Source organism: Cibotium barometz, chromosome 24 (genome assembly GCF_041138505.1).
Source record: "Cibotium barometz isolate CiBa-2024 chromosome 24, ASM4113850v1, whole genome shotgun sequence".
NCBI lineage: Eukaryota > Viridiplantae > Streptophyta > Polypodiopsida > Cyatheales > Cibotiaceae > Cibotium > Cibotium barometz.
This window is the reverse complement of record NC_141069.1, coordinates 26,938,313-26,957,845: the sequence shown is the minus strand read 5'-3', so window position 1 is coordinate 26,957,845 and position 19,533 is coordinate 26,938,313. Positions and strand designations below refer to the sequence as shown.

The 19,533-nt window shown below is 50.5% G+C and overlaps 1 protein-coding gene across 2 annotated transcripts in view; it reads left to right on the top strand.

Moving 5' to 3' along the window:
• Positions 1-19,231, top strand: part of LOC147625097 (U-box domain-containing protein 44-like) — a 47,192-nt gene extending 27,961 nt beyond the window's left edge. For both annotated transcript variants that reach the window (XM_086818362.1, XM_086818361.1), the window contains exon 4: positions 17,475-19,231. In XM_086818362.1, coding sequence (XP_086674488.1) covers positions 17,475-19,048 — 1,574 coding nt within the window. In that variant the 3' untranslated portion in view covers positions 19,049-19,231. The remainder of the gene's footprint in view (positions 1-17,474) is intronic.
• Positions 19,232-19,533: the final 302 nt, after the last annotated feature.

The window sequence follows — 19,533 nt, the reverse complement described above, 5'->3', positions numbered from 1 at the left end:
TGCAAATCAGCCCGAACAACAGCCCGGTGTACGGTGCCAAATCCAGCCCCGAATTCCGTGTCAAAACAGCCTCCAGAACAGAGCCTCAAAACTGCCCCAGAGGAGCTCTCAAAATAGTTCCTGATACCTCCAAAACAACCCCAGAACCGGTGGCCACTCCGAGAAAAGGAGAGAGAAGATGTTGTCCTGCTGTATGACCAGTTCTCAGGAGAAGAAGAACTGCTGTACGATCAGCAAATCAGGTGAGAGAGAGTGCGCATTGCTGCCCTACTGTACGGCCAGCACTCAGAAGACGGGGACCACCAGTCGCCCGCTGATGCTGTGTACGGCCAGCGCTGAACAGAGGAAAACAGGTCGCTGTCCACCTGTATGGCCAGCGAGAGATGGAGAACATAGGCTGCTGTACCTGCTGTACGGTCTCCACACAAATCGTCCTTAGCACCTGTATGGTCAGCACAAGAGAGAGGGTACTGTAGGGCTGCTGTACCACTGTACGGCCAGCGTAGAAAGAGAGGGCTGTACAGCTGCGCCAGGGGGGAGAGAGAAAGAAAGAAAGAAAGATATATTAACGTCTCCTAAAGGCCGAAATGGCCCCTGAGACCAAAACAAGGTACAACTGATGATGATGACGTCTCATCATAACAAATCTGAAAGAAAGAATGAAAATAGTAACATCCTAAGAGAGCTATGCTCCAAGATGGATCCGTATACCTTAGCCAGATAATTGCCAATCATGATCGTACGATAGTTACTGGGCATCATGGGATCTCCGCTCTTACGCAACGGCACAATAGTGTTATTTGTCCAACTAGCTGGGAAACCTTCACACGTAGCTCTATTAAACATGTGTACAAGGATCGGGGCCAGAGTATCCCGTGCATATGAGAAATGTTGAGCTGCTAGACCTTCATGATCTTGCGCCCTCCCTATGTGTAGTCTATCAATCGCATCTAGCACCATCCGCAAAGTGAAGAAAACGCAATGATCCGGTCGAGGTGATGGCGGGTGCGGAATGGGAGGCTGTCCAGGTACATCATATAGGGACATCGCATACTCGTGCCAAGTCTCAGGTGTCGTGATTGGGGTAGGTGGCTGCCTCTCTTGGAACATTTTCCAAGCCCTCTTATTGTCCTGACTCAAGAATAATTGGTACAACTCTGCCTCGAGCTTTGCCAGGTAATCCCGCTTCTTCTTTCGCACAAAGCGTCGGAAGAGTGTCCTGGCTTGTCTGTGCATACATGCCCCAAGGGCGACATCTCTTTGTAGCTAGCTCGGGTCTCTCGGCATTTGTCATCATACCAGCTATTCTGCGGAATAGTACTGCTCAGGGGCTTAGAGGCAGCTATGGTATATGGGAAAGCATATGCTGCCGAGGTATGTAGTACCTCTGTAAAGCCTCTCGTAAGCTCCTCTAAAGCGCTATCTAGGTCAAGAGTGAAAAGGCCATCGTAGACTGCACTGCAATAAACTCCAGCAGAGAGAGAGAGAGAGAGAGAGAGAGAGAGAGAGATTAAGCGTCTACTAAAGACCCAATGGGCCTATGAGACCAAAGTGATACAATAATGTCCATGACATATCTCATCATGGAATGGAAAATAAAACAGAAAGAAAACATAAACATAGCTATCTCACTGGGGTGATACAAAACTGTCCATGGAAACTCATCATGGAATACTAAGAACATAGAAACATGAGAGCAACATGAGCTTTGAGTAGATGGTATACCACTCTCCAAAATATCAAGCATGGGGCTAATGAGTATGGCCGAGAGATCTCCCTCTGCTATGTCACATGGAAAGGTAGCTTGATGGCAGTGGAGCATGTCCTGGATCTGGAGCTGATGAGGTGATCGTGGCCGACGGGGGGGCCAAGAGCATCGGGCACGCTGGAGTGCAGAGGCTCGGTCCAAGGTAACTCCTCTCGGGCGAGGTAGGTTCAGAGCAGCTTGTGGAGGGTCCACAAGATCCACTATGTCGGTGTCCTCCACCTCCTGGGTCCGGAAGAAACTAGTGATGGTTGGCTTGGCGAGGGAGGGGGTGGGGTGGCTGGGGCTGAGGCTCTCTCAAGAAGGTGTCCCTGTGTCTGCGGAGCTCAAGCAAGAAGAGGCCTAGGCAACGCTGGTCCTAGAAGTCAATGATCCTGGAGAGTGGACCGAATTCCTCACGAAATAGAGAGTGAAACCTCCCGTGGATCTCATAGTATACTGGGCAGCGGCATATGTAATGCTCCTCCGTCTCAACCTCTGTGGGGCATAGTCGGCAGATCCTCTCCTCTCTGGGTCTCCATATGAGCTTCCCGGCTCTGAAGATGCGCTCAGTTCTACTTGTCTCCACTATGAGGTGGTGGGATGAAACCCGTATGTGGCCAATCGCAATCCACATGGCATGGGACATGTGAACACTCAAGTAGCCCGGTTGCTGGATGAATCCATCCTCAGTGAGTGTGAGGAAGTGATCTTTGTAGAAGTGCATCTTCATGGGGAGCTCCGGAGGTGTGATCCACGTGCAATGTGTGTAGAGGCTGAGAAGATCCAACCGGATAACTCGGTTGTATCCTCGTGAGACAGCTGGAGAAAAGGGGAGTCCAAACTGTACTAAAGGGGGGGTAGGCGGTCCATGTAGAGCCCATATACTGAGAACCAAGTGGAAACTAGTGCCCTCAAGTGCTAGCTGTCTGGAGGACTCCAGGGCAAGCCTCGGGTACCTGTGGGGATCCATGTCACTGATGCAATGGAGGTATGTGATTGTTTGGAAGAGTGCATCCACTACCATCGGGGCTACCGCAAACTTTGCCTCTCTTTTTCTTTTTCCTCTCTTTTTTTTTCTTTTTTCTTTTTTCTTTTTTCCTCTCCTTTTTTTTTCCTTCTTTTTTTCCCTCTCCTCTCCTCTGTGCGCCCTCCGCCCCTTCCTTTCCTTTCTTCATTGCCATCTCTAGCCCATCCTCGTTCCTCCAGCAGCACCCTTAGGTTGTGCAATTTTTCATTTTCTCGGCAAGTTTCGGCCTCTTCTAGTCCTCGCCCCTCGCCCCCAGGAGGACTCCATGGCAACCGCTCCGTCTCCCCCGACCGAGGCCGTCGTTACCTGCCTTTCATTTTCCGAAGCGGACCTACAGCTTCTCGCTACGACTGTCGCATCCCTAGAGGCCTCCGCTCTGGTATGCAAGATTGTCGGTAGCCACCCCGCGCGTGGCCAACTTAGAGATCTTCTTTAGGCTAGTCTCCTAGGCGCGCCAGCAAAGATCGCAGATATTCATCCTTTGGGGTGCGGCTACTATCAGGTTGAGTTCGACTCACTAGTGGCGTCTGATCTTGTCGTGCAGCTGAGCCCCGTTGCACTGCTTACGGCCCAAGCCTTCTTTGCACGATGGCAGCACGGCTTCAACCCAACATCCGACCCATTAGCTGGAGTTTCAGGCTTTCCCGTGATAGTCTCCTTTCCAGGCCTCAGGAAGGAATACCTTTCGCTTCTCCCGGTGATTGGTGGTGCCATCGGGAGAGTGATGGAATCCCCCCCCCCCACCGCTGCCTCGGCCCTCGCCCAAGCAGTCGGGATTCCATCTCTCTGCATCTGTGTTGCCTTGCTGGATTCTGTGCCTCACTTGATATCTATTCCCAGTCTTCGAGGTGACCCCATTATGCAGGGAGTGGAGTATTCTGGCTTACCAGGCCAATGCTTTATTTGTAGACAGATGGGTCATCTGGCCAGAGTTTGCCCTCTGCGTCAGACTAGGCGACCGCCCCTTGATGGTTCCCCCTCCTACTTCCCACTCAGATCCTCATCAGGGGGCCGAAAGAGAAGTAGGTTCCTAGGCCACGGAGCACTAGGTTCCGACCACGGATGACCCATCAGCTGGAGAGTGGCGGATGGTTGGCCCCCGCCCCGGTCGTCGGCTCAGCACCAAAGTTGAGCGTCGTCGCCGTGCGTGCCAGGCTGGCAGCATGTAGGAGGATTCGGTTTTGTCAGAGAACCGTTTGGAGCACTTATCATTAGAGCACCCGCCGGCAATGGCGGGCCCCCTCCAGTCACAGAGAGGCCCCTGAGGTGGCGGCCGATTCCTCGTCTCGCGACTTCTCCTCTGGCCCTCAGTGCCCAGTGGGGCAGGTTGATCCCACCCTCGCTTTGTCGAGCCTTCCCCAACAGCCTTCCTCAGCATCCCTCTCCAGCCTCTCCGCCCTCCCCATCCCCCTCCCCCTCGCCTCCTCCCTCCCCTCCCCACCCTCGCCTGCGACTCTACCCGCAATCGCTTCATTTTCCCCTTCCTCTTCCTCCGTGCCTACCATCCCCCCCCCCCCCCCCCCCCCCCCTGCAGAGCATTCATGTCGGCCCCCTGTAGCCCCTGATCCAGAGAGGAGACAGCCGGGAGTATTGTTCGTCGCTTGATTCATCGTTTCTCAGAGCCGGTGGAGATAACCATTGCGTTCTCACCGGTGTCGGTGTCTTCCGACGGAAGGGACAAACAGGTTCGAGGAGACCGTAGCCCCTATTCGGGTATGTGTGGTCTTCCACCACTCCAGACCCTCTATGCCAGAGAATGGCGCGATGATCTTCTCTTTCCCCTTGAGCACAGCCCCTGAGACAGAGTGGGATCTAGAGTCGGTGGCCACTACCATTCAGGATCAGGCAATTGAGCTTTCGCATCATCTGCAGGATCTCTGGATCATCGACATTCTTACTTACCTATGGCCAGCCCACAGAGACCAGGGAGGGGAGATGGTGACCTCTAGCTTGGAGGTGCTGCTTTTTGTGTTCATGCATACCTCTCTTGCAGTACCTCTCCCTCCTTCGTATAGATACCTCCATTGTGATCGATGGAGCACAGAGTATGCATATTCTTGCGCTCAGGCAGAGTGGCAGTACATGGAGGGCAGGATCCAGGCCCACTTGGCGCGACTCCGCACCAGGACAGATTGTGACTAATCCCCGTCTAAGCCCGTGCCCAAGACTCTTCGAGTGGAGGGCAGTTCCGGTAGTTCCGCCTCACACAAAGATTGATATGAGGATTGTCTCATGGAACATTCAGAGCTTTGGGGAGCCTCTTTGCTTTCAAAGACGAGGCGTTCTTAGAGGAGAGCTGCATCAAGCTATGGTGGGGGATCCATCAACATTCTTTTCCTCCAGGAGAACCATCTTATTGAGGGGTGTACCCGTCGCTGTGGGAAGATTCTACCAGGCAAGAGTCATACTTTTTGGTCTCCATGCTTCGGCCCTTCAGGGACGCAAGGAGGAGTGTCTTTTTGTTAGTGAGTAGCTTTTGCCGTCTGCCGTCTGTGTGACAGGATCAAGAGTCATAGTTCCAAGACGTGCTCAGTGGGTTACTATTCTGATTGGAGAGGATAGTGTTGGCTTCCTCAACATTTATGCCCCGAATGCGGCTACCGGTAGAGCTATCTTTTGGAGCACTGTCCGATAGGCCCTGCCCCAGGCTGATTTTTGGTGCACGGGCGGTGACTTCAACATGATAGAGGCAGTAGAGGACAGACTTGGCAGTGGCACGGCTACAGTCTCAAGAGGGGAGTACTCTGCATGGAAGGAGATGATACTTATTCTTAGGGGACATGACCCTTGGCATCTTCCAGAGTTTGGGCGTAGTAGTCTTGGCTTCTCTCAATCGGATAGGCGGATCTTTGGCCCCAACCTCTCGTGGCTGGATAGGGTTTATGTTGACAAGTGGGCTTGCAGCTGTGGAGACATGGTTGGTATTCTGGTAGGCACTACATTTTCAGATCATGCCCCAGTTATTCTGTCCCTAGAGGACCCTTGGAGGCATGACAGACATGCGAGCTCCAGGATTCCAGACAGCCTCATTCAGGACCCCAAGATTTGTAGCCGGATTGAGCTGATATGGGCGGGTCTGGACTTCTCCTCAGGATCTGCAGCGTGCACTTTGGATGATGGCCTTGGGGAGGTTAGTATTTTCTTATAGGAGGCAGCCCAGAGTAGATTGGAGGGATTTTGGGAGCAGGAGAGGTGTCTGAGGAGGGGCCTAGCCTCTTTACAGCGTCTTCGAGAGAGCTCCCCAGAGAGCCCATGGATTGAGAGTCAGATTGCTGCCGCCCGCACGAAGATTCGGTCCATTGAGGAGAGGAAGGTGGAGTATAGATACCATGCCAGGGCTTCATTTTGGACTTAGGCCGGTGACAGAATTACTGGAGACTTCTTTGAGATAGCCGGCCCACATAGGAGGAGAGACGGGATTTGCAGGCTACATGGCCAAGATGGAGCTATTTTTCTGATCCCCCGCAGGTGAGAGCCATCGCCACGGATTTCTTCTGGTCTCTTCTCACTGGTGCCCCATTATCCCCCCAGGTGATGGATGCGCGCAAGGGAGTCTGGAGGCACACGAGAGAGGTGGTTCCCTCGTCCCTTCGGTCTTTCTTATTGACCCCTTTCACTGTAGAGGAGCTGGCGGAGGCGGTGAAGGCATTACCTAGGGGCAAATGCCCGGGGGCGGATGGGCTTCTTGTTTCTTTCTTTGTTTGCCATTGGGACCTCAAGGAAGGTGGCCTTCGCGCTGCCTTCAATGAGATTATGCTCACAGGTGCCATGCCAGAGAGGCTCACAGAGGGCTTGATACATTTGATTCCCAAGGAGGGTGGTTATAGATTGGAGATCCGGTAGTGGAGACCCATCACCCTTCTAGGGACGGCCTACAAGATTTTGGCCAAGGCCATTAGCTGGCGACTTCAGTCTTCCCTCCCAGACTTGATCCATGACACTCAGATTGGTTTTGTTCTTGATCGGAGTATTCTAGACAACATCTTTACCTTTTGGGAGGCGATAGCTTCGGTCAGGATGCGACAGCAGGACCTCATTGTGCTACTCCTAGACTTTGAGAAAACTTATGACAAGGTGGACTAGAGCTTTCTGGAGGGCTCATAGAAGCTTATGACAAGGTGGACTAGAGCTTTCTGGAGGGCACTATGAGCCAGATGGGATTCCCCATGGAGTGGATTCGTGGAGTCTCAGGACTTTATTCAGCATCTCACAGCCAGGTTCTCATTCAGGGTGCCCAAGGCGACAGATTCCCCCTTTATCGCTCGGTTCGACAGGGCTGTCCTTTGGCACTGTACCTCTTTCTATTTGTCGCCAAGGCCATGAGTAGTTTTCTATTTGCCCTGGCGACTGGACTTTGGGGACCTACGCCTTCCCCTCTGCATGCAAGAGGAGCTGCTGGAGTTAGAGTTTGCACACGACACAACAGCCTTCCTTGCTGGAGATGTTGGGAATCTCCAAAGATTCGCGGAGGCGATAGATTTTCTGTCGTGCATTAGGAGCTCGGCGAGGCTATCCCTAGTAGGTAGAGTGGTGGTGGCGAACCAAGTACTGCTTGCCACCATGTGGTACATCACCTCGTGCTGGGCCTTTTCTCGGGCTTGTATTGGCTATGTACATCTTTTTTTCTGGAACTTCTTGTGGGCCGGAAGTGATGAGAGGCTAGCCAGGGCTAAGGTGGCATGGAGAGTGATCATTCAGCCAAGTAGCAGAGGGGGGCTTGGCCTCATTGATCCAGCTATACAGAGCCGTGCCCTGTTGGGCAAGTTGATTGTCAGATGACTCCTACCTGGTGGTGAGCCTTGGAAGGATTTCCTCTTGGCCTGGATTTTAGCTCGCACTCCGAGCCTTGGAGGCCCATGGCCGTAGAGTACTAGATGGATCTTCACAGAGATGCGTGCCCATGGTTTTAGTCCTGCCTTTGAGGACAAATTCGCAGCCAGTCATCTTAGGCCAGCCCTCAGATAGATTGTTCCAATGGCCTTAGAGGAGCAGCCTTCGGTAGCCATTGATGTGGAACCCCCTGATCCGTTTACCCAGTGGCCACATGCTAGGGCCCCGATTGCACATATCCTGGGGTGCCTTGAGCATGGGACTAGCTAGGTCTCTTGGAGATTGGATTGCACACAGGCAGTTACCTCAGGAGGAGCAGGAGAGAGGACTGATAGGGATCCAGGGTAGAGATAGGCTCAGCATCGACATTGACTCGCTATTCATCCGGAGTGGTTGACTCCTATTCCAGACCCGACCCCCCTAGTGTGGCTAGGCATGTTCACCAGACACGATATCCTCGTGGCGGTCCATGGAGCAGATGAGGACAGTGGTCTGCTCACTCTTTCTATTGGATTACATGGCAGATTAGAGAGATCAGAGCACCCCTTGGAGGATTTCAGAGGCTGCACCTTGCAGAGGGTGAGGGTGATTGGTTTTCGGGCTCGGGCATGGCACATAGATCCAGCACCGGCCAAGGTGGCCAGGGAGAGATTTTGGCGGTTATGGATTTGGGAGTGCCGACCTCTCACGCAATTATAGTGGGACCTTGGAGAGTGGACTTGGCATGATCCCACAGATCGGGTGGAGACTCTAGATGCCCCTTTCTTTGCATATACAGTGTGGCTTGGCCGCAGGATCGAGATGCCGGAGATAGATGGCACACCGGCAGCAGCAGCACACTGGCAGTCTCAGGGCCTATCACAGCGCTCGCCGCTTCGTTTCAGATTTCTGGAAGAGGCTTTGGGACAGCTTTCGGTCGAGGAAGATCACTCTCTTCCTTTGGCTGACGGCACACAGAAGTCTGGCAGTGGATACTTGGTTGGCAGTCGGAGGTCGGTCAGCAGCTTGCCTGAGGTGTGGCCACCCCCAGGAGTCTCAACGATATTGCCTTTGCGATTGCCCAAAGGCTGAACATATTTGGCAGCGGATTCTCCGCATCTTCGCTATGGACATGGCATCGACCCGGATCATCACTTGGGGTACAGTCGCTTGGGCCACCGAGGCTAGAGTGGTCACGACTTACGAGGAGGATGGGGGAGGCCTTGCCCTTCAGGTCTCCCACCATCATATTGCAGTAGTACCAATCACAGCCCCACCTGCAGGTGTCTGGCATCCAGGCTCATGCCAGCGAAGGGAGATTTGTGGTAGTATAGCAGCTTGGCTACATCTGGCATTGAGGGTACCCACACTCCGCCGGCTGAGACCATGAGGAGCATATGGCTTGACATCATCCATACCCTCCGCGGTTAGTGGGGGAAGCTGTAGGGAGGTTTCGACGGCATGCGGAAGCGGCGGGAAGTCTTCTTGAGACTATGGAGGCCCGGCCCTTTCCTCACATATAGAAGCGATGACCCCATTTGGCATTACAGACCACCTGTGTGTTTTTCCCCCCCCCCCCCCCCCCCCCTCCCCCTGTATGAGATAGCAAACTCCTCATGGAGCGGCCAGCTGGAGGAGAAGCATCTCTTCCCCTTATGATCACTTGTTTCCCACCCTTATATGAGGCGAGTTTGTATTTAGCCCTTTGTGGTTGTACTTAGCCCTTTGTGGTTGTACTTAGCCCTTTGTGGCTGTTTTAAAAAAAAACTAATTGATGGATCTTTTTCCCGAAAAAAAAAAAAGAAAGAGACAGGAAGCCCATCCGCCCTCGGGCAATTTGCCCCTAGGTAATGCTGTCACTGCCTCCGCCAGCTCCGGTGAAGTGAGAGGGGTCAATAGGAAAGAACGAAGGGAGGGGGGAACCAGCTCTCTCGTGTGCCTCCAAACTCTCTCGCGCGCATCCATCACCTGGGGGATAATGGGGCAGCAGTGAGAAGAGATTGGAAGAAATCCATGGTGATGGCTCTCACATGAGGGGGATCAGAAACAATAGCTCCATCCTGGCCACGTAGCCTACGAATACCGTCTCTCCTCTTGTGGGGGCCAGGGGCCATAGATGAGTAAGAACGTCGGTGATGCGGAGATTCTGAAGTTGATGCAATAGCTCAACTGCCTAGCCCTGAATGGTATCAGCCACCCACAGACTCTGGATCCCACTCTGTTTGTGGGGCTGCGCTCAAGGGGAAAGAGAAGATCATCGCACCATTCTGTGGCGTAGAGGGTTTGGAGTGGTGGAAGACCACACATACCCGAATAGGGGCTACAGTTTCCTCAAATCTGTCTGTCCCTTCCGTGAGAAGACACTGGAAGAAACTATAATCCACAGGTTGCCTCAAGATCCTGGGGGGTCCGCTTGGAGATGCCGGTGGGAGAGCCCTCACCGGTGAGGCCGCAATGGTCATCTCCACCGGCTCTTAGAAACGATGAATCAGGCGACAAACAGAACTCGCCGGCTGTCTCCTCTCCGAATCAGGGGTTGCAAGGGGCCGACGGGAATGCTCTGGAGAGGCGAGGAGGGGGGGGGGTGTAAGGCAGAGAGGGATGCTACGGAGAGGCATCCATTGGAGAGGAAGGCTGCTGGGGAAGGCTCGACGTAGAGAGGGTGGGGTCAACCGTCCCCATTGAGCACTGAGGGCCAGAATAGGAATCACAACGAGGAATCGACTGCCAAATCGGGCGAGGTGGAGGGGCCCTCTCCGTGACTAGAGGGGGCCCGCCATCTGCGGGCGGGTGATGTGATAAGTGCTCGAAACGGTTCTTTGACAAAACCGCATCCTCTTGCATGTTGCCAGCCTGGCGTGCACGGCGGCGACGCTCAGCTCTGGTGCTCGGCCCGACCTGGGCGGGGGCCAACCGTCCGCCACTGTCCGGTTGATGGGTCATCCATGGTCGGTACCTGGTGCTCCTCGGCCCGGGAACCTGTGCCTTCCTCTACCCCCTGGTGCAGATCTGAGCGGGAAGTATGAGGGGGAACCACTAGGGGCGGTCTCCTAGACTGACGCCAAGGGCAAGCTCTGGCTAGATGACCCATCTGCCTGCAAATGAAACATTGGCCTGGAAGGCCGGAGTGCTCCACTCTCTGCATAATGGGGTCGCCCCGAAGGTTGGGAATGGATATCATGTGAGGCACGGAATCCCGGATGCTCGTGCGAGGGCCGAGGCAACGGTTTGGGGGGGGGGGTTCGATCACTCTCCTGATGGCACCACCAATCACCGAGAGAAGAGGAAGGTGTTCCTTCTTGAGGCTTGGAAAGCAGACTGTCATGGGAAAGCCTGAAACTCCAACTAGAGGGTCAGATGTCGGGTCGAAGCCGTGCTGCCACCGTACAAAGAAGGCCTTTGCCGTACGCAATGCAACAAGGCTCAGCTGCATGACAAGATCAGATGCCGCTGGTGAGTCGAACTCAACCTGGTAGTAGCCACGCCCCAATGGATGTATATCTACGATCTTTGCAGGCGCACCTAGAAGGCTAGCCTGAAGGAAATCTTTGAGTTGGCCACGCGTGGGGCGGCTACCGACAATCTTGCAAACTAGAGTGGAGGCCTCTAGGGATGCAACAGTTGTAGCAAGAAGTTGCAAGTCCACTTCGGAAAATGAAAGGCAGGTAACGGCGGCCTTGGTCGGGGGAGACGGAGTGGCTGCCTGGAGTCCTCCTTGGGGCGAAGACTAGAAGAGGCTGAAACTTGCCGAAAATAAGGAATAGCCCACTAGCTAAGGGCGTTGTCAACAACGATGGGAGAAGGGGGGGCGACTAGACAGGAGGCACGAATGGGGAATGAGGAAAAGGGGGGGAAAAAGAAAAGAAAAGAAAAGAGAAGAAAAAAGAAAAAAGAGAAAAGAAAAGAAAAGGAAGAAAAAAAGAAAAAAGAGAGAAGAAAAGAAAAGAAAAAAAAAAGAAAAAAGAAAAAGAAAAAGAAAAAGAAAAGAAAAGAAACACAAACCAACGGGAGGCGCAAATGGGTAAAAGAAGAGAGAGATTGAAGGCGGGCAGAAGAGCGTAGGGGGAGGGGGGCGAGCAACGCACGGATAGAACGAAGAGGGAGGGGGGGCGCCGGCAGTGACGCAGACCTGGAGGGGGGAGCGTAGCTCACACACGAACATTGACTTACTATCTTGTTGCTCCTGGCTTGGACTCCGTAGATCTGGCATTTTGGATCCTTGGATTTGTTCATTTGCCCCTTACGGGCTGCCCTGTTGCATCTGGAACTAGCATTGCTCTTTGGTCTTGAACGGGTAGTGTTGATGTTCATAATGTCCCCCAAGCTTCATATAAATAAAAACCAGAGAGAAAGTAGCAAGATGTTTCGTGCAAGTCAAGGTAGAATGCACGAGAGAAAAGAACTCCAAATGCTGCTTGATAGGGAGGTAGGAAGTCTTGAGCCCAATTTGAAAGGGGGTGCGTTTTGCTTTTTCCCTTTTAATTAAATAAGCCGATTGCTGTTTTTCCCCAAAACAATTTCTTGCTTTTATTTTTATTATGGTAAACTATTATCCTTCCCAAGCACGTAGGGGGTTTGAACATCATTGATCGAGAGATGTAGTGCAAAGCTTTGCTTTGCAAGTTGGTGGTTAGGGCTTCCTTGGTACTGAGCCGTGGAAGGATTTCTTCATGTACCATATTCTTAGATGTGTCCCTAAGAGCGGTGGTGACTAGAGGCACATCACACGTTTTATGTTCTCTGAGGCAGTTTACAGCCCCCAGTTCTCCCCCTGGTCTCTTCCATCATCCGAGATTGGAATAGTATGTGGATATTTTTATGTCATAGGCCCCAAGCTCAGTAGATGAGGTGGAACGACCTTATTAGAGATGTTCATGGCAGACCCCTGTGTGCAGCAAGTTATATGCAGTGGCTTGGCGTTGCGTAGCATTGACTGGAAGAACTTTGAAAGTCTTTAAGGTGATCAGAGAGATTCATCTACCAAGCATCTCAGAGGGAGTCACTGACAGATTGCACAGATTGATGCCGCTATACATGACCATTGGATCACTGGTACATTCTTAGATGAATATCACCACTTGTGGTTGGGGGTTTTCTGTGGGACAAGCGTGCCCCTTCAAGTGATGGAATTCTTGAACCCAGAGAAGGAAGAGGCTGTTGCCTTCTATTTCATGAGAGAGGTGATGTACAGGTGATCACACTTGGCTCTGTGACCCGTCGAGTGAGAGTAGTGGGTCGCTTTAGGAAGTGTTGGTATATTGATCCTTCCCCAGTGATGATTAGTGATGCATCATGGTGCCTATGGCTATATGGTGGATGCCCTATTAGATGTGGCTAACCTGATGAGGATGGGAATGGACTGATGTGACTAACTCAATGAGGAGCATACCTTTATTCAGCTACACTATGCATAGCGCTAGGTTGCTCATGCTTGGAGAGACCCCGAGAGTTCCCACCCTTAGGCCTCACCGGGAGGTGTATAACATTACACCCCCCATTCAAAGGAGAGTCTGGCAGAGATGCTAGCACTCATACAAGAGGAGCCAGATATTCTACTTCTTGTTTCTACATGGTGGTTTGCCCGCCAACCAGTGGAGATCTATTTTTGGCATGAACCCCTCTTGTCCTAGATGCCTAGCTCTGTCCGAGAGTGTGTATGGCTTATGGGAGTGCGGAGGAGCATAGAGGATCTGGGTGTCTTTAGCCCAGCTCTTGGGAAGATTGATGAGTGATGCTATCTATATTACTTGGGGTGCTATTGCCTTGTTGATTCAGTCTGGCCCACAGCTTCCTTTTGAGGGCAATGGAGCAGATCTTGTTATACTTGTCCGTAGTGGCATAGCTCAGAGATGTTTGCTTGAGGATATCCCCCAGTTACGAAACACCACTTTCGCTGAGTATCGACACCACCTGGGAGATTATTGCTAGTATCACGGCTGGCATATTTGGAAGCCCAGATGCTCGGAGGCCTTTGAGGATGTTTAGGTTTATGACACCCAGTGTATTTGCAGTATATGAAGTGACATCGTTCACTCTTTTGGTCACGTTGGCCGGCATATTGTCACGTGCATGCCCGTGCCATGGCTAATCTTCAGCATGAACTGTCTTAATCCCTGATTAGTGCAGCAGTTAGCAGTAGCATCAGAGTCATCATCAGCATCATCATCAACATCTTTATCATCAGCCGAACAATGAACATTAGCATCATCATCTTCATCATCGTAATCATCAGTAGGACCATCAGATTCAGCACGAGCATTGTTAGCATCAACATGAAGAGTACAAAAGGGCGGCTGGCAGCCAACACTCTGTCAGCTGGCAGCAGGCCTCTGTACAGCAGTTGGCTAAGGGCCAGATGAAGGGCAGCAGGTGTGGCAGTGGCAACAGACAAAAGCGCGATTTTATGAGTATTTTATTCAGGTCCTTGTCCATAGCAAGCCGACAGCAGGGAGAGCTGGCCGACTGCATCCCCAAACATATATATAAGCATGAAGTTCAATCATCAATTCATTTCCAGCCTACATTAGCATCATCATCTTCATCATCATCGTAATCCATCAGATTTAGCACCAGCATGGTTAGCATCATCATGAGGAGTACAAAAGGGCTGTCGGCTGGCAGCCAGCACTCTGTCAGCTTGCAGCAGGCCTCTGTACAGCAGTCGGCTAAGGGCCAGATGAAGGGCAGCAGGTGTGGCAGGGGCAACAGACAAGCGTGATTTTATGAGTATTTTATTCAGGTCCTTGTCCATAGCAAGCCGACAGCAGGGAGAGCTGGCCGACTGCATCCCCAAACATATATATTAGCATGAAGTTCATTTCATTCAATCATCAAGTCATTTCCAGCCTACATTCATTCCATATCATCAGTAGAAGATATGTGGAAGGGCCAAGGTCACCCCTATGGGGCTGACCATAGCCCTAACCCATGTACAAGAATCTATGTAATCTTTTTGTACCATATTAATACAGAAAACCCTGACACCCAATCTCTCTTCTTCTCTCTCCTCTGTCTTAATCATCTTAATTCAACATCAATCTTCTTAATCAAGCTTAGGATTGTGGATCAGCACAGCAAGGCTTCCGCGCATGCAACATTGGTATCAGAGCATTCAGGCTCAGTCCACTAAGCAATGTCCCAAGGAAGGTGCACAGTCTAGCAGAAAGGATGCAACAAGGTAGCAGATAGAGTGGTCTGCAAACATGTGAAGCCAAAGGAAGCATTCCTTGAGGGTAGGTATGCATATCCAGTACCTCATTAAGCTCTCAGATCATTTCCAAAGGCCTAGCAACATGCATGATCAGTTCCGATAGGTGACCCGTTGTTGTGTCAAGGTTAAGGGAAAGCAGGCATGGGGACAACAGTGAACATATGCTCAATTCTTCATTAAGACTAGGAAGTGGAGATCAGGAGTGAAGGTGTTCAGACAAATATGAGTCAGTAAGGTCAAAGTCAGTAGAAATTCAGTAGTAGTTCAAGGTCAGTAGAAGTCCAGGGAGGAAGGATGACAGAGTGTCCACCCTATCAACAAGTTTAGCAGAAGGGAATGTCATGTGCACGCTCGTGCCATGGCTAATCTTCGGCATGAACTGTCTTAATCCTTGATTAGTGCAGCAGTTAGCTGTAGCATCATAGTCATCATCAACATCTCCATCAGCATCATCATCAACATCGTTTGCATCAGCAAAAGCATCAACATTAGCATCATCATCGTAATCATCAGCAGGATCCATCAGATTCAGCACTAGTATTGTTAGCATCATCATGAGGAGTACAGAAGGGTTGTCAACTGGCAGCCAGCACTCTGTCGGCTGGCAGCAGGCCTCTGTACAGCAGTCGGCTAAGGGCCAGATGAAGGGCAGCAGGTGTGGGAGGGGAACAGACACAAGCACGATTTTATGAGTATTTTATTCAGGTCCTTGTCCACAGCAGGCCGACAGCAAGGAGAGCTGGCCGACTGCATCCCCAAACATATATATAAGCATGAGGTTCATCATTCATTCAATCATCAAGTCATTTCCAGCCTACATTCATTCCATAGCATCAATAGAAGATATGTAGAAGGGCCAAGGTCACCCCTATGGGGCTGACTATAGCCCTAACCCATGTACAAGCATCTATGTAATCTTTTTGTACCATATTAATATAGAAAACCCTGACACCCAATCTCTCTTCTTCTCTCTCTTCTGTCTTAATCATCTGAATTCAGCATCAATGTTCTTAATCAAGCCTAGGGCTGTGGATCAGTACAGCAAGGCTTCGGTGCATGCAACACATATAGGGATCTTCTAGAGCTGCGCAGACAAAACACAGCAGATATATGAGAGAGTGGAACCATGTTATTTTCTTCTCCTTCACACCTACGGGGCTTTTATGGCAGCATAGTGCCCCCATTTGAGATCTCCCTACCTTTTGGTTTGAGATCTCCCTTTGTGACGATTCCCTAGGGATCAGGACCAAGAGACCAGCCAAAGGGCGAGTAGCCCAATGGTGAGGGCTTGAGACTCGGGGAGAGGAGCCACAAATTCAAATCCTCATAGGCTCCGATTGTTATTGTGGCCATTGTAACGCCTTTGATCAGGAAGACCAAGTTGCCTATGGGCACATGCCAAAATTGTGACTACAAGAGGATCTACTCATGGGGAAAAAAAGAAAGGAGAGGTCTTGGCCATTGCTCTCACTTGCATAAACTCTGGTAGTATTGGATGCCGGGGTTTGGGCGGTGACGAGCATGGTCATGGAGTTGGACTAGCCTCTAGCTCAAGGAGCTCCAGATGCGCCTATGGTTGGGTGTTGACCCATATCTATGTTGGTTTGTGTGTGTGTGTGTGTGTGTGTGTGTGTTTGGCTTGCAAAAGTTTCTTGGGAGTTACGGGGCTGTTTAAGTTGGTATCAAAGCCACTCGAGCACTTTGTGGGTGAATTTTTCCTAGTCAGGTGTGTATTTCATTGTGTTTGAAGTTGATTGGTTGATTCATGCATGGAGATGGGTGCTTTTTTTTGGTCTTGTGCGTATCGCTTTTTGATGTGGGGAGGAAGTGTGCTCGCTGTTTAAGTTGGTATCAAAGCCACTCGTGCACTGTTTTAACTGGACGGAAATCTGGCACACAAGCTTGATGGCCAACATCACTTGCTAAATTTTTTAAATATATAAGGGGATCTTTTATCTCCGTAGTACGATGGGTACAGCCCATAAATAAAACAAGAAAGCACATTTATCAGTAAGTAGGCCCTTTCACAATAACCCACACCATAAGTGCACATAAGTCACTTAAATACTGGCAGCATCCACACTCAGGGCCACCCTTAGGTATAAGCCTAGTGTCAAATAATATGCCAGCCACATTATGACCTTTGGGGCCATAACAGAAGGGGCTTAGGCACAAAGGAGAGGTTTAAGCAACAAGGAGAAAGGTGATGAAAAAGCACTGAGGAGGCAAATTTAAACAGGAAACAGGGGGAAGGAGAAACAACCGCGGGGGGGGGGGGGGGGGGATTGGTGGAGGTGGAAGTGGGGTGCAGCTCAGTTAGATGACATCTTTCATGTGCTGTCAAAGGACCCATGTGAGTTTTGGAGATGCCACTCTTGTAAAAGCATGTTGATTTAACAGGATCCAGTTCCAACATTGAACTCCTTTGCAGTAGGAAATTAGCCTGAAGATGATAGCCAGTATCCAGGGTAATAATATGAATTTGCTATTGCTGGTTTAGTAATACTTGTGCTTGAAATTTTAAGCTCTATTCATAATGCTGATAGATCATGTGATGATGCTTGTGAAGCCACACAAACTCTACAATGTGCTAATTGCTGAGAATGACCTTTGTTCTCTCTGTGAGTGCTGTATTATATTAACAGTAAAGGCAATGGGATGCTAAAATGCTGCTGGCTCAGGTGGTGAACATGTGCGCTTGGAGATGGCCACCATCCTTGCTGACTTGGTACTTAGCACAGAAGCGAAAGTTAAAGCTGCAGAGATGGGAGGGAAGACTCTGGTGAGCATGCTTCAGAGTGGTCATGTGGCAGGCAGGGAGGCTGCATTGAAGTGCTTATGCCAACTCTCTAACCTTGAGAGCAATGGGGAAATCTTAGCTGAAGCAGGCATTCTGGGCCCTCTAGTTAAAGACCTGTTTGCAGTAGGCAACCACCAGTTGCCTATGAAATTGAAGGAAGTTTCTGCTACAACGCTAGCTAATGTTGTGAGCTCGGGTGTGGATCTAGAGATGATTCCTATAGATGCTGATGGCAATACACTCGTGTCAGAAACTACTATTCATAGTTTGCTGCATTTGGTGAGCAATACTGGCCCTGCCATAGAGGCCAAGCTTCTTCAAGTGCTGGTAGGGTTGGCGTCCTCACCGGGAGCTGTGAGTAAGGTGGTGATGGCTGTCAAAAGTGCAGGTGCAATCATAAGCCTTATTCAGTTTTTGGAGGTACCCCAGAGAGACCTGCGTGCAAACTCTGTCAAGCTGCTGTACTATCTTTCTGCTAACATGGGTCAGGAGCTGGCCGATGGCCTTCGGATCACGACTGGTCAGCTGGGCACACTGGTGAAGTTCATTGGTACAGGTGGTGTAACAGAGGACCAAGCAGCTGCAGCGAGGCTGCTAGCCAACCTTCCTATTGAGGACATGCAACTCACCCAAGCTTTACTAGACAATGGGGCAGTACCTATTGTAATAAGCAAGCTCGAGGAGTTGTCTCAAGGGGTTTCTAGAGTAGGTGCTGGCCGATTCTTGGGTGCCTACAAAGAAGGGTTGGTGGGCATTTTGCTGAGGTTTACAGATATGTCCAGTAATGGAAACATGATAAGCTCTGCCCAAGAGTACAACCTGACATCTTTGTTCACGAGTTTGCTGAACACGGGGAACCCTGATGAAGTACAGCGTATAAGTGCCTTGGCGTTGGCCAATCTTTCCGCCCATTCTAAGGATTTGTCTGTGTTGCCGGATGTAATCCAGAGTACCCCTTGCTTTCCATGTTTGTTCAAAGCACCTCCAAAGCCAGAAGGGTTGTGCCCGGTGCATGGTGGGCTCTGCTCTGCAAAGCAAACTTTTTGCCTTCTTGATGCTCGTGCAATAGTCCCCTTGGTGGCATGTCTTGACCATGGGAATGTAAGTGTTATGGAGGCATGTTTAAAGGCACTCTCCACTCTTCTTCTGGACTCTGGAAATTGTGAGGGAGGGGTCCGAGTCTTGAGTGATGCAGACGGTATCCAACTTATTTTAGAGATCTTGCAAGATCACAAAACAGAACGACTCAGACAACTTGCGGTTATGGTAGTGGAGTGCATCCTTCGCAATGATGAAATGGCAAGGTCCATCTCTACCAATGCGAATGTTCATACTGCATTGGTGGAAGCCTTCAAGCATGGTAACAGTAGTACCAAGCAAACAGCAGAGAAGGCCTTAAAGCATCTAAACAAGATTCCTAACTTCTCTGGTGTGTTTAATAATAAGGCTAAATAGTGCCTTAGTTAAACATCTTGTAGTACACTTCCACTTGGATTTTGGAGTGAAGTTATTTTTGCCTTATAATTATAGCTGATTGTGTACATACCTATTCTTGGTAAAACATTATCTGATACAAAGTGGAGAATGCAGTGCTCATTTAATATAAACATCAGCACAGTGCAAGATGCAAAATTGAGTTGCATCTCTCTCTCTCTCTCTCTCTCTCTCTCTCTCCCTCCCCCACCCCCCCCCCCCCCCCCCCCCCCCCCCCCGAACTACGCTACCAAATCACTGCCCAAATTCAGTACCCTACCCGTCTGAAAATTAACTGCCCACTAGCCATGCTTAATCACTTTGTATTCTAAAAGTGTTCATTAGAGGCTATATCAAGAATGCTTAAATTGTTTTTTGTCATGCTATTGTTTTCAATGATTTCATCAGATCCTTAAGGTTTAGCACTAACATTGCAGATGATGGTTGCAGTCAATTTTTATAGGAAA